The sequence below is a fragment of the Neoarius graeffei genome, chromosome 3 (genome assembly GCF_027579695.1).
Source record: "Neoarius graeffei isolate fNeoGra1 chromosome 3, fNeoGra1.pri, whole genome shotgun sequence".
In the NCBI taxonomy this organism is placed as follows: Eukaryota; Metazoa; Chordata; class Actinopteri; order Siluriformes; family Ariidae; genus Neoarius; species Neoarius graeffei.
Window position 1 is genome coordinate 81,524,572 of NC_083571.1, and position 14,069 is coordinate 81,538,640.

The following is a 14,069-nucleotide window of genomic DNA, read 5'->3' on the forward strand; positions in this document are numbered from 1 at the left end:
TGGGGTTTTTTCCTTTTTTTTAGCATAGAAGCATTGCACTTGTTAAGATTAGTAGTTGTGTCATTTTCCATGACAGTATACAGTACCAATGCAACTGAACTAATGGTTAATTACGTAACTATCCTAGATTGCATTATCATGGTAAGCTGTTATACTGGTTATGTTGCAGTATTGAAATTACCCATTATTTTACAGGAGTGCTTTATATGTGACAGTGGAATGCCATTCGCTCTTAGAGAGACACTTGGTAGTAAGATGCAGACCAAGCGGAGCTCCTGGACGCCACTAAACCACCATCTGTCCAACAGCCATGTACGTTCATCTAACCATTCTTAAATCATATCAGCACAACAGTTATTACTAATTCTTCCTTTCTGCAGTGGTGATGCGTCTAAACATTCCTGATGTGTGGTTGCTTTAACCTTTTGTGTTTGATCAATATTCCAGGTCTTTGAAGAGAGGAAGAATCTCATAGGCAAGTGGGTGAGGAATAATATCCAGTACTCCTGCAATTTGTATTTACCGTATAACATACACAACATTGCTTACTTGCCTTATTGCATCCATCTCTTTCTCAGTTTGATAAGTGGTCCGATAGCCAGAGGAAGCAGGTGTTACAGGACTTCTTTTCCCGTTGCTCCGTGGCCCAGATGAAGTATTTTAGACAGACTCTGTGCACTCAGGTGCCTGAGGAAGCGCTGGACTTTACCAGTGTTCTGCCCAGAGTCATATCGCTCTATATCTTCTCATTCCTTGACCCAAGAAGCCTCTGTAGATGTGCACAGGTAAATAACTTCAACCGCAAGTTTCGAATTTCATCATTCAGTTTTCCAATACTATTCTAGATTTATATTTAACCAATTTATGCAGAAATTATTTAAAAGCACATATAGATTATTCTGTTACTTAAAATCGCATATCATTGGAATTTAGACTTTTTTTTTCTAAACATAACTTGCACTAAAAAGGCAATGGTCCGTCCATGTCTAGGAATATCATGACTTAGACTTAGACATAGTCTAGCGACGCATGATGCAGTCAAGGCGCTCCATTTCAACTGGTTCTACGCTATTCTGTTGGCATTGTTCCAATTTTTATGGACCAGATGTAAGTCCCTCTCCACCATTTGTCGCCAACTCATTTTGGGTCGCCCTCTTTTTTGCTTGCCTGTTAGGACCTATTTGGCAGCATGGTTTGCAGGTCTTGTCGTGGGGAGTCTCAGTGCATGACCTAGCCAGCGGAGGTGTCGCTTGCAGATAGTCGTTGATACAGGAGGTTGTTGACATCTATCTCTTATCTCCTTGTTTGACACAAAGTTGTTCCATTCGATGCCTAGGATTTTTCGGAATCATTTGGTGTCAAACGCATCCAGTTTTCTCGAATATCATAAGTAAAAAAACATTAAACCTGAGGGCAAAATATGTCTATATTATAATTTCAAAAGATATAATTTATGTCTTTATGTATGTGTAACGGGCGGCACGGTGGTGTAGTGGTTAGTGCTGTCGCCTCACAGCAAGAAGGTCCGGGTTCGAGCCCCGTGGCTGGCGAGGGCCTTTCTGTGCGGAGTTTGCATGTTCTCCCCGTGTCCGCGTGGGTTTCCTCCGGGTGCTCCGGTTTCCCCCACAGTCCAAAGACATGCAGGTTAGGTTAACTGGTGACTCTAAATTGACCGTAGGTGTGAATGTGAGTGTGAATGGTTGTCTGTGTCTATGTGTCAGCCCTGTGATGACCTGGCAACTTGTCCAGGGTGTACCCCACCTTTCACCCGTAGTCAGCTGGGATAGGCTCCAGCTTGCCTGCGACCCTGTAGAACAGGATAAAGCAGCTACAGATAATGAGATGAGAGATGAGATGTATGTGTAACATAAGTGACAAAAAGCAAAGGAATATTCCTTGCATTGGCTTACCAGTCTATTTGGAGTATTGTTCACACACTCACTGCATATCTTATATACAGCCAAAATATTTAAAACGACATCCACTCAAGATCAAGTCAGTACCAAAACAAGCCTGTCAAGTTTTCAAGCCAAATTGTAAAATGTTCAGTGATTTTTATGCACACTGATGTTAAAGACACTGATGAGTGCTGTCTCATAAAACTTTCTGCTGTCGTCATGACTGTCGACATGAGCGGTGTCTGAAATCAAAAATTTGAATGTTTGATGTCTTTATAGACAAAACAGGTGAAGATTCGGTGGTAAAATAAATGTTGACGATTATAAATAATGTAAATAACTATAAAAATGTTAAGTAAAATGTTAAAGATTAAAATTATAGAAAATATTGTTTTTTAGCAATTTTTTTACATGTAGAAAATGTGCGTATTTTAGGATTGTTGCATAATGCAGCTGATTTCTGAAGTAAAAAATATCTTTAATAAAAACTTAGGTTAAATTGTTTGTCCATAAATATGTACATGTAGGCCTGAAAGGGTTTAAAGGTATCCTGCCTTTCAGGTTTTTCAAGTGTAGGTCATAAACAGAATTTTCCCTGACACCCAATTATTTTTGTTTAGTGGACCAGAAGCTACTGAATTCGAATCACAGACTTCCAATTTTATTTATTTATTTTTTTTAATAGAACAATTAATGAATTTAGAGCCACGTGGCCCTAAATTCTCCACTATTTTTTCCTGCTTCACCATGACCCAATTCAAGATACTATGTCATTCATCACATGGTGGTGGGCTTTCCCCGTTCGCGCAAGGCATTGTGGGATACAAATTTGAAACAGGAGAGAAAAATGAAGGACGTGAGTGTGCGGATGAAACGTGAAAGACCAACTACAGTAACGGAAAGTGAGAAGAAAATACGTTATGTTGCGAAGGAAAGGAAACGCAGGACCAAACTAATAAATATCTGCGGTCAGCGAGCACCTCGGTGTGATCAGCTGTTCGTTTAGCGACAGAATGATGGAACTGTCAGTGCACAGTCAAGGTAAACCTGTAGATAGCAGTAATGCAACACTGTGGATGCCAGCTGCCGTAAAACCCAAAAGAGGAAGAAGGTGGTAAACCTGTGCATGCGCACACGGACTTCCTCTGTCTGCTTGACTGCGCGAAGCGAGCGATTTCATGCACATTATTTGCGAGGGAATCCCCTCAAATTAAAAAACTTCCCACCCACAGAATGGCCTGATATTTTGTGAGATATTACAGAAATAAACATATACAGTGGTGCATGAAAGTTTGTGAACCCTTTAGAATTTTCTATATTTCTACATAAATATGACCTAAAACATCATCAGATTTTCACACAAGTCCTAAAAGTAGATAAAGAGAACCCAGTTAAACAAATGAGACAAAAATATTATATTTGGTCATTTATTTATTGAGGAAAATGATCCAATATTAAATATCTGTGAGTGGCAAAAGTATGTGAACCTTTGTTTTCAGTATCTGGTGTGACCCCCTTGTGCAGCAATAACTGCAACTAAACGTTTGCGGTAACTGTTGATCAGTCCTGCACACCGGCTTGGAGGAATTTTAGCTCATTCCTCCGTACAGAACAGCTTCAACTCTGGGATGTTGGTGGGTTTCCTCACATGAACTGCTCGCTTCAGGTCCTTCCACAACATTTCGATTGGATTAAGGTCAGGACTTTGACTTGGCCATTCCAAAACATTAACTTTATTCTTCTTTAACCATTCTTTGGTAGAACGACTTGTGTGCTTAGGGTCGTTGTCTTGCTGCATGACCCACCTTCTCTTGAGATTCAGTTCATGGACAGATGTCCTGACATTTTCCTTTAGAATTTGCTGGTATAATTCAGAATTCATTGTTCCATCAATGATGGGAAGCCGTCCTGGCCCAGATGCAGCAAAACAGGCCCAAACCATGATACTACCACCACCATATTTCACAGGTGGGATAAGGTTCTTATGCTGGAATGCAGCATTGTCCTTTCTCCAAACATAATGCTTCTCATTTAAACCAAAAAGTTCTATTTTGGTCTCATCCGTCCATGAAACATTTTTCCAATAGCCTTCTGGCTTGTCCACGTGATCTTTAGCAAACTGCAGATGAGGAGCAATGTTCTTTTTGGAGAGCAGTGGCTTTCTCCTTGCAACCCTGCCATGCACACCATTGTTGTTCAGTGTTCTCCTGATGGTGGACTCATGAACATTAACATTAGCCAATGTGAGAGAGGCCTTCAGTTGCTTAGAAGTTACCCTGGCATCCTTTGTGACCTCGCTATTACACGCCTTGCTTTTGGAGTGATCTTTGTTGGTCGACCACTCCTGGGGAGGGTAACAATGGTCTTGAATTTCCTCCATTTGTACACAATCTGTCTGACTGTGGATTTATGGAGTCCAAACTCTTTAGAGATGGTTTTGTAACCTTCCCCAGCCTGATGAGCATCAACAACGCTTTTTCTGAGGTCCTCAGAAATCTCCTTTGTTCGTGCCATGATACACTTCCACAAACATGTGTTGTGAAGATCAGACTTTGATAGATCCCTGTTCTGTAAATAAAACAGGGTGCCCACTCACACCTGATTGTCACCCAATTGATTGAAAACACCTGACTCTAATTTCACCTTCAAATTAACTGCTAATCCTAGAGGTTCACATACTTTTGCCACTCACAGATATCTAATATTGGATCATTTTCCTCAATGAATAAATGACCAAGTATAATATTTTTGTCTTATTTGTTTAACTGGGTTCTCTTTATCTACTTTTAGGACTTGTGTGAAAATCTCATGATGTTTTAGGTCATATTTATGCAGAAATATAGAAAATTCTAAAGGGTTCACAAACTTTCAAGCACCACTGTATCACAATGACCAAATTTCAGAAGGCACTAAATTTAACTGATTTTATGAAATCGAAAGGCCGTCTAGCTTTAATACTGCATTATATTTCAGTTGTGGGTGTACCCAAAAACTGCCACCTCCTTCAACACATTATTAGTCATGCATAACATGGAAAGTAATGCTTGGCCTGCTTATTACGAACCTCTCTGGTTCATAGGTTAGCTGGCATTGGAAGAACCTAGTGGAGCTGGACCAACTCTGGATGCCAAAATGCCTGAGATTGGGTTGGTGTATAACGTTCACTCCAACACCATTTGAGCAAGGTGTGTGGAAGAGGCACTATGTAGAGACAGTGCAGGAGCTTCATGTAAGCCGACCCAAGGTGAGACTCAATGTAAGAGAAGATATGCTTTGGAGAACACAGCGTAATTCTCAAGCTAGAAAAAAAACCCTCCTAGATTACGTTACTTAATATTTACAATTGATTTATTTCTACAGTTTTCCAAAGTTCAGTGCGGACGCTTGATTATTTTTAAAACTGTAATTCTGAGTTATCTCCACCCCCCCCCCCAGATTCTCGACAAGGAGGAATTCATCGTTCCTGAGGTGAAAGCAATCAGCAGTGAAACTGACGAGCCGACTCTGGAGAACGGAGAATCGAGGCCCAGCGTGCTGAGTCAGCATGGGCGGAGTTTACCCGGCTACGCCTCAGTGACTTCAGTGAAAGGACTTCCGCCGTGGAGAGACTCAGACAGACACCCCACTGACACAATACGCTTTAACTACTTAGACAACCTCGACCCAATCGAACATGCAAGACAAGTGTAAGACAACGTCCTCAGTTCACTGCACACACACACACACACACACACACACACACACACACACACACACACACACACACACATGTACACACCATACTTTAACACATACTGTCCTGAAATAGTAAACAGTCAATCATCCCCAGTACACCCTCAACCCTAACCATTATTCTAATGCAATCAAAAAATGTTTGAGTTCCTGCACGTATGTACAGTGTGTGTGTTTAGTGTGAATTGAGAAATGAAAGCGTCCTGGTTATTTCTGCAGACAAGCAAGAAGCAGAAGGACTAATCCCAACACAACAAAAGAAATCACACAGAAGAAAGCCCTGTCTGCCTCAGCATACAAACGGTGCAAGGTCAAGTCGATGGTAAGCTCATGCAGTGTGGCTTATTCTTTCACTCATTCTTACTCATGGCTTACTCACAGATTATATACACTGTATATGAGAGGAGCTTCATGTTTGGAACTGATTTAATAATGAACGTTATAATGGTGTGTGGTAGGCGGGCCAATACGGCGTCAAAAATGTAAAAATAAATTTGCTTTTATGTGGACGAGAAATCTAAAACATTATGCACAGGTTATTATGAGAACGATTTGAATACACCTGTTCATAGAAGGGAAGGGTTTCTGCATTTTTGCTTGGAGTGAAATGTGTTGAAGGTGCTGACTGTAAAGTCATCAGGAATTTTCACATTTTTTATTGTGCATGGTATTTTCCTCTGTCTCGCAAGAACAATATGATGCGGACAAGGTGTGATCATTTTGATGTGCTGAGGGTCACTTTCCTCCATTTTGGGACCGTTTTCCAACCTCTTGAGGTAAGCAGTACGACCCTACGGAAACAGCCAAACGCGAGGAGCTTTAACTAATTAGCGTAACTCTAGAATTGCGCTATACCAAGACAGTGATGCATTGAAAACATCATGACTCTGCATCGACCTCGGAGCGTTTTGAGTCTCAGGGATGTCATTTGTGGTTGGCGTTCGTGAATAGATCCGTGAAACAAAAGATGAATATATCTTTTCTCTGTTACTGCTTTTGTGTTCTCGTTTCTTTCTCTGTAAGATCAAAACATTAGATGTATAACTCCATACTCGCTACCGTGGAGTCAAGTCCATGTATTCTAATAAACTTAATAAACTGGTCAGAAGGGCTGGCTCAGTCTTGGGCTGTCCTCTGGACTCCATTGAGGTGGTGGGTGAGAGGAGGATGTTAGCCAAGCTGACTTCAATCATGGATAACCCCTCTCACCCCCTACATGAGGCTGTGGGGGCTTTAAGCAGCTCTTTTAGTAGTAGACTGATACACCCACGGTGTAAGAAGGAGAGGTACCGCAGGTCATTCATACCTGCTGCTGTCAGACTGTATAACACCCACAACTTGTAACGTAGCACCAATAACCTGTTTGTCGTTTAATTTGCACTACTTCACCACTACTACCTCTGCCATCTCTCATCATTGCAATTATTATGTGCAATAATATAGGCCCTAAACTATTTTTATGCATACTTATACAACCCCAATTCCAAAAAAGTTGGGATAAAGTACAAATTGTAAATAAAAACGGAATGCAATGATGTGGAAGTTTCAAAATTCCATATTTTATTCAGAATAGAACATAGATGACATATCAAATGTTTAAACTGAGAAAATGTATCATTTAAAGAGAAAAATTAGGTGATTTTAAATTTCATGACAACAACACGTCTCAAAAAAGTTGGGACAAGGCCATGTTTCCCACTGTGAGACATCCCCTTTTCTCTTTACAACAGTCTGTAAACGTCTGGGGACTGAGGAGACAAGTTGCTCACGTTTAGGGATAGGAATGTTAACCCATTCTTGTCTAATGTAGGATTCTAGTTGCTCAACTGTCTTAGGTCTTTTTTGTGGTATCTTCCGTTTTATGATGCGCCAAATGTTTTCTATGGGTGAAAGATCTGGACTGCAGGCTGGCCAGTTCAGTACCCGGACCCTTCTTCTACGCAGCCATGATGCTGTAATTGATGCAGTATGTGGTTTGGCATTGTCATGCTGGAAAATGCAAGGTCTTCCCTGAAAGAGACGTCGTCTGGATGGGAGCATATGTTACTCTAGAACCTGGATATACCTTTCAGCATTGATGGTGTCTTTCCAGATGTGTAAGCTGCCCATGCCACACGCACTAATGCAACCCCATACCATCAGAGATGTAGGCTTCTGAACTGAGCGCTGATAACAACTCGGGTCGTCCTTCTCTTTAGTCCGAATGACATGGCGTCTCTGATTTCCATAAAGAACTTCAAATTTTGATTCGTCTGACCACAGAACAGTTTTCCACTTTGCCACAGTCCATTTTAAATGAGCCTTGGCCCAGAGAAGACGTCTGCGCTTCTGGATCATGTTTAGATACGGCTTCTTCTTTGAACTATAGAGTTTTAGCTGGCAACGGCGGATGGCACGGTGAATTGTGTTCACAGATAATGTTCTCTGGAAATATTCCTGAGCCCATTTTGTGATTTCCAATACAGAAGCATGCCTGTATGTGATGCAGTGCCGTCTAAGGGCCCGAAGATCACGGGCACCCAGTAGGGTTTTCCGGCCTTGACCCTTACGCACAGAGATTCTTCCAGATTCTCTGAATCTTTTGATGATATTATGCACTGTAGATGATGATATGTTCAAACTCTTTGCAATTTTACACTGTCGAACTCCTTTCTGATATTGCTCCACTATTTGTTGGCGCAGAATTAGGGGGATTGGTGATCCTCTTCCCATCTTTACTTCTGAGAGCCGCTGCCACTCCAAGATGCTCTTTTTATACCCAGTCATGTTAATGACCTATTGCCAATTGACCTAATGAGTTGCAATTTGGTCCTCCAGCTGTTCCTTTTTTGTACCTTTAACTTTTCCAGCCTCTTATTGCCCCTGTCCCAACTTTTTTGAGATGTGTTGCTGTCATGAAATTTCAAGTGAGCCAATATTTGGCATGAAATTTCAAAATGTCTCACTTTCGACATTTGATATGTTGTCTATGTTCTATTGTGAATACAATATCAGTTTTTGAGATTTGTAAATTATTGCATTCCGTTTTCATTTACAATTTGTACTTTGTCCCAACTTTTTTGGAATCGGGGTTGTATATAATATGTATATATAAAATTTATGTATATATGTGTGTATATATACAGAGTCTACCTGTAATGTGCAATTTTTCCGATCCTCTCAATAAGGCAATTTTTCTATACTTTTTCACGGTAGATAATGCAAATAGCCCTCTGTATTTAATCCTTCGTTTGTCTAATTTTTATTTCAGTTTTATTTGTTATCTGTTTGACATTTTCTTGCTACTGTAACACGTGAATTTCCCCGATGTGGGATGAATAAAGTGAATCTAATCTAATCTAATCTAATCTAATCTAAGGCTAAGATAGCTAAGCACTAGCTAGAATGATTTAGTTATTGGTCCTGAAAAATGACACGTCATCTAACCTTGGTCTGTCTTGCAGTTGCACTCACTAGGCAGGCTTTCCTTTTCTTTTCCGCTGGCTTTTAGCTGACGGGAGAGCAGAGTCCGTCATGTTTGGCCATGCCAACTTGTTTTGGTTAAAAGTAGGTCAAACACGCCCCACGGTGGTCATGTGATATTGTTGCTCACTCGCTGCGGCAATCTCCGGAATCGTAAAATGCGGGACACTTTCCATCTCAGCAAAACATTTTACACACAGGATACACGGTGTGTGCAGCAGCGAAACATCTCGAAACTCCAACAGCAATAGAAATGGAATGTTTTGCCCAGAATTCAACTTTGCAGTCAGAACCGTTAACATATGGAATAAAGCAGCATTTTATCCAATTCATTTTTGATTCAGACATAAATACACTCACTGGCCACTTTAATAGGAACTTGTTCTTGATTCTAAGATTCCTGTTCTTGGCTGGCAGAAGTGGAACCCAGTGTGGTCTTCTGCTGTTGCATGCTGAGATGCTTTTCTGCTCACCACGGTTGTAAAGAGTGATTATATGAGTTACTATATCCTTCCTGGCAGCTCGAACCAATCTGGCCATTTTCCTCTGACCTCTCTTAGCAACAAGGCGTTTGTTTCCACCCACAGAACTGTCGCTCACTCAGTGATTTTTGTTTTTCGCTCCATTCTGTGTAAACTTTCGAGAGTGTTGTGTGTGAAAACTCCAGGAGATCAGCAGTTTCTGAAATACTCAAACCAGTCCATCTGGCTCAAACCAACACCCATGCCACAGTGAAAGTCACACTTTGAGATCACAATTTTTCCCATTCTGATGTTTGAAGTGAACATTAACTGCAGCTCTTGATTTGTATCTGCGTGATTTGATGCATTGTGCTGCTGTCAACAGATCGGCTGATTACAGAACTGCATAAAACAGCAGGTGCATGGGTGTACCTAATAAAGTGGCTGGTGGGTGTATATACACGGACATGAGCTGTAATATTTACCTTTGTTTCACAAACAAGTTTTAATCATAAGCTTTCATCAAAAAAGAAAATAAAAAAAAAATACAGCACCGTGCAAAAGTCTTAGGCATGCCTTTTTTAGTGCAACCCTTTATAGCAAAAAAATTAATGTTACAGAAAATAATGTTTGCTTGTCTATAAAGATATTACATAATAAACCACTTTTCAGGAGAAAAATACATTGAAGGCTGCTTTCTTTGAGGAAGAGGTAACTGTGACAGTCTCCAGAAGAACTGTGGCAGACTCTCCAAGATGATTAGTAAACCAATTTGCTTGTAAAATTGCACAAATTGTACCTGAGACTACAGATGCTTTTTAAGGATTGTCATAGCTCAGGCTTGTCACATAAAATATTGACTTATTAATGTTTGCTGCTCTTTATAGTACAGTGCCCTCTACAATTACTGTATCCCTCCCACCTTGTAAAAATTAGGGGGGAAAAAAGGTTTTAAAAATCAACCTTTTGGTGAAGTGGCTCCATCTCATCTCATCTCATTATCTCTAGCCGCTTTATCCTTCTACAGGGTCGCAGGCAAGCTGGAGCCTATCCCAGCTGACTACGGGCGAAAGGCGGGGTACACCCTGGACAAGTCGCCAGGTCATCACAGGGCTGACACATAGACACAGACAACCATTCACACCTACGGTCAATTTAGAGTCACCAGTTAACCTAACCTGCATGTCTTTGGACTGTGGGGGAAACCGGAGCACCCGGAGGAAACCCACGCGGACACGGGGAGAACATGCAAACTCCGCACAGAAAGGCCCTCGCCGGCCCCGGGGCTCGAACCCAGGACCTTCTTGCTGTGAGGCGACAGCGCTAACCACTACACCACCGTGCCGCCCTGGCTTCATCTCATACTGAAAAAAAAAAACCAACAGAAAAATCCAACTTTTAATTGAAATAAATTTATTCAGAGGAAAAAACAAATCCCTCATCAAGAAATAATTATTTTCAACAAAACACGTGCCGTTATTATTGGGACCCCTAGAAATTATAGTGAACACAATGTAACTGAAGCATGTTTCCCATTTAAGTTGTACATGTTTGAGTTGACTGGAGTGTGTAGGAACTTTCAAGCTGTAATCCATGACTTCCTGATTAACTGGGGAACAAATATGAGGCGACACAGAAACCAAATTCCCTCAACATCAACATAGGAAAGATAAGAGAACACACAAACCAAATGAGAAGTGTGTTGACCTTCATAAGGCAGGGAATGGTGATTAAAAAAAATAGCTACTCGCCTGAAAATGTCCATTTTTTTTACTGCTAGGACAATAATAAAAAAAGTGGACACCAACTGGAACTGTTACAAACTTGCCTGAAAGAGGACCCAAGTTTATTTTGCCCCATGTGCAGTGAGGAGGGTAAGAGAGGAAAATAAATCCCCAAGGGTCACTGTTAGTGAACTACAAGAAAAAGTAAAATCTTGGGGTTTCCAAATCTCCAAAACCACCATCAGACGCCACCTCCATACCAAGAGATTATTTGGAAGGTTTCCCAGATAAAAGTCTTTTCTGTCAATTAACCACAAACATAAGTGCCTGAAATTTGCGAAACACTACTACAACTATGACTGGAACCATGTTCTATGGTCTGATGTAACAGAAATAGAATTTTTTGTCAATAAACACTCCAGGTGGGTTTGGTGTAAAAAGAAGGATGGCTATAATGAAAAGAACCCCATCCCAACTGTAAAATATGGTGGCGGTTCTGTGATGTTTTGGGGCTGTTTTTCCTCCAAAGGCCCTGGAAGCCTTGTTAGGGTACATGGCATCATGGACTCCATGAAATACCAGGACATTTTAAATCAAAATCTGGCTGCTTCTGCCAGAAAACTAAACCTGGCTCACCACTGGATCTTCCAGCAGAACAATGATCTGAAGCATTTGTCCAAATCAACACAAATATGGTTCATTGAGCACAGACTCAAGCTTCTGCCCTGGCCATCTCAGTCCCCTGACCTGAACCCCATTGAAAACCTGTGGGCTGAGCTGAAGAGGAGCGAGCACAAGGGAGGGCCGAGGACCCTGGATGATCTGGAGAAATTGTGTAAAGAGGAATGGTCTCAGATGCCCTGCTCTGTCTCTCCAACCTTGTTATATTATATTCTATTATTATATTATGTGGGCGGCACGGTGGTGTAGTGGTTAGCACTGTCGCCTCACAGCAAGAAGGTCCGTGTTCAAGCCCCGTGGCCGGCGAGGGCCTTTCTGTGCGGAGTTTGCATGTTCTCCCCGTGTCCGCGTGGGTTTCCTCCGGGTGCTCCGGTTTCTCCCACAGTCCAAAGACATGCAGGTTAGGTTAACTGGTGACTCTAAATTGACTGTAGGTGTGAATGTGAGTGTGAATGGTTGTCTATGTGTCAGCCCTGTGATGACCTGGCGACTTGTCCAGGGTGTACCCCGCCTTTCGCCCGTAGTCAACTGGGATAGGCTCCAGCTTGCCTGCGACCCTGTAGAACAGGATAAAGCGGCTACAGATAATGAGATGAGATGAGATTATATTATGTGAAAGGAGAAACCCAATGCTGTTTTACTGGCAAAGGGAGGTTGTACAAAGTACTGAATGCAGGGATGCCAATAATAGTAGCACATGTGTTTTTGTTGAAAATAATTATTTCTTGATGAGGTATTTGTTTTTTCTGAATAAATGTATTTCCATTAAAGGTTGGATTATTATTATTATTATTTTCTTTTTTTTCAGTGTGAGATGCAGCGACTTCACCAAAAGGGGGATTTTTTTTTTAAACCAATCTTTACAAGGGGTGCCAAAAACTGTGGAGGGCAGTGTATTTATTTTTAAATGTAGAAACATTTAAGTTCACTATGTTGACAGCATTTATTTGCGTGCGTGGAATACTTTAGCACAGTACTGTCCGTATTCAATCAATCAACCACAAACACACTTCGAAAAAACATGAGATTGGTCAAGATGTTTACAGTATTAATGGGTTGAGTAACAAATGGAATCCTGAACATTAGTTACCTGCATATTACAGCCTTATTCTTTCTCAGATATTGTCATCGCTGGAGCTTAGTGCAGACGGTAAGAGAAGGCAGAGCAGACCGCAGTGGGCAATGCAGAACGTTGTGCCGTTCTCCAGTAAAGACCCGGAAAAGAGGGTCAGTTCAGTCCAGTGGAATGCTGGGATACGGCCAGGTCCGGTAAGGAATCCAGTACCCAAACTGACTGAGAAGAGTCTCCGAGCTTCACTAAGGTCCCACAGGAGCACACCAAGTGAGGATATGGATATTCATGATATAATATGGTCATGATCAGCTTTGTTTAACAAGTATCAATGCTGACTGGTACATATGGGCTAGCAGAATGGAAATATACCGTACATTAAAATAAGACTGTTTTTGGCATGCACATGGTCTTACTTGCTGTTAACAAGTGGATAATTTATGATTTTGTTGGAACCAAGAAAAACAACACCACCAACAAGGTGGGCTGATTTCTTTCTACCCCACACTATAACTTCACATAGTATAACAGTCATATTAAATGATTACATTTGGTGAAATAACTCCTAAATTTCATGTGCATTGGGGCTAATTTATTTAAGCCTGCTACCCATGAATAGGTAATAAAAATTCTTACCCTCATATTCAATATTGTAACCAGCCGTCACTGATATACGATACATGATCACATGATGGTGATCTCATTACATGTATGCACTACAGTGTATGAAATGTCTTCCACAAGCCAACTGAAAGCCATAAGGGACAGTGAGCCTGTGATTTCAGGCTTTCACAGGAGTCCTCCTTGTGGTCTACTTCTTGAGAGGTGTGAATGGAATGAGGGTCACAAGCAGGATCAGGGCAGCCTTGGGGAGTGTAGTATTAAAATCAATATAAACATGGAGGTTCTGGTAAAGGAGATGAAGACAGACAAATCTAGAGTATCTGTATCATCAAGTAACTGTGTCCTGCATGATTCCATTGCAGCAGTGCTACTGGTTGAAGGACAAACTGACTTGGAGGGCACCAGCCTGAGGTGA

The 14,069-nt window shown here is 41.3% G+C and overlaps 1 protein-coding gene across 1 annotated transcript; it reads left to right on the forward strand.

The window, feature by feature from the left end:
• The first annotated feature begins 201 nt into the window (after positions 1-201).
• fbxo16 (F-box protein 16) lies at positions 202-14,069 on the forward strand. Its single transcript, XM_060916061.1, has 8 exons — positions 202-312; positions 448-483; positions 579-785; positions 4,978-5,142; positions 5,334-5,584; positions 5,850-5,952; positions 13,078-13,300; positions 14,017-14,069. The coding sequence occupies exons 1-8, from the start codon at positions 220-222 to the stop codon at positions 14,067-14,069; spliced, it is 1,131 nt and encodes a 376-aa protein (XP_060772044.1). The 5' UTR covers positions 202-219.

Bases quoted from the DNA above. Each gene is read 5' to 3' on its own strand.
- fbxo16 (XM_060916061.1), top strand. From the start codon at position 220: ATGCCATTCGCTCTTAGAGAGACACTTGGTAGTAAGATGCAGACCAAG. The intron at 313-447 runs GTACGTTCATCT...TCAATATTCCAG, and splicing joins ACCATCTGTCCAACAGCCAT to GTCTTTGAAGAGAGGAAGAA. The intron at 13,301-14,016 runs GTGAGGATATGG...ATTCCATTGCAG, and splicing joins GTCCCACAGGAGCACACCAA to CAGTGCTACTGGTTGAAGGA.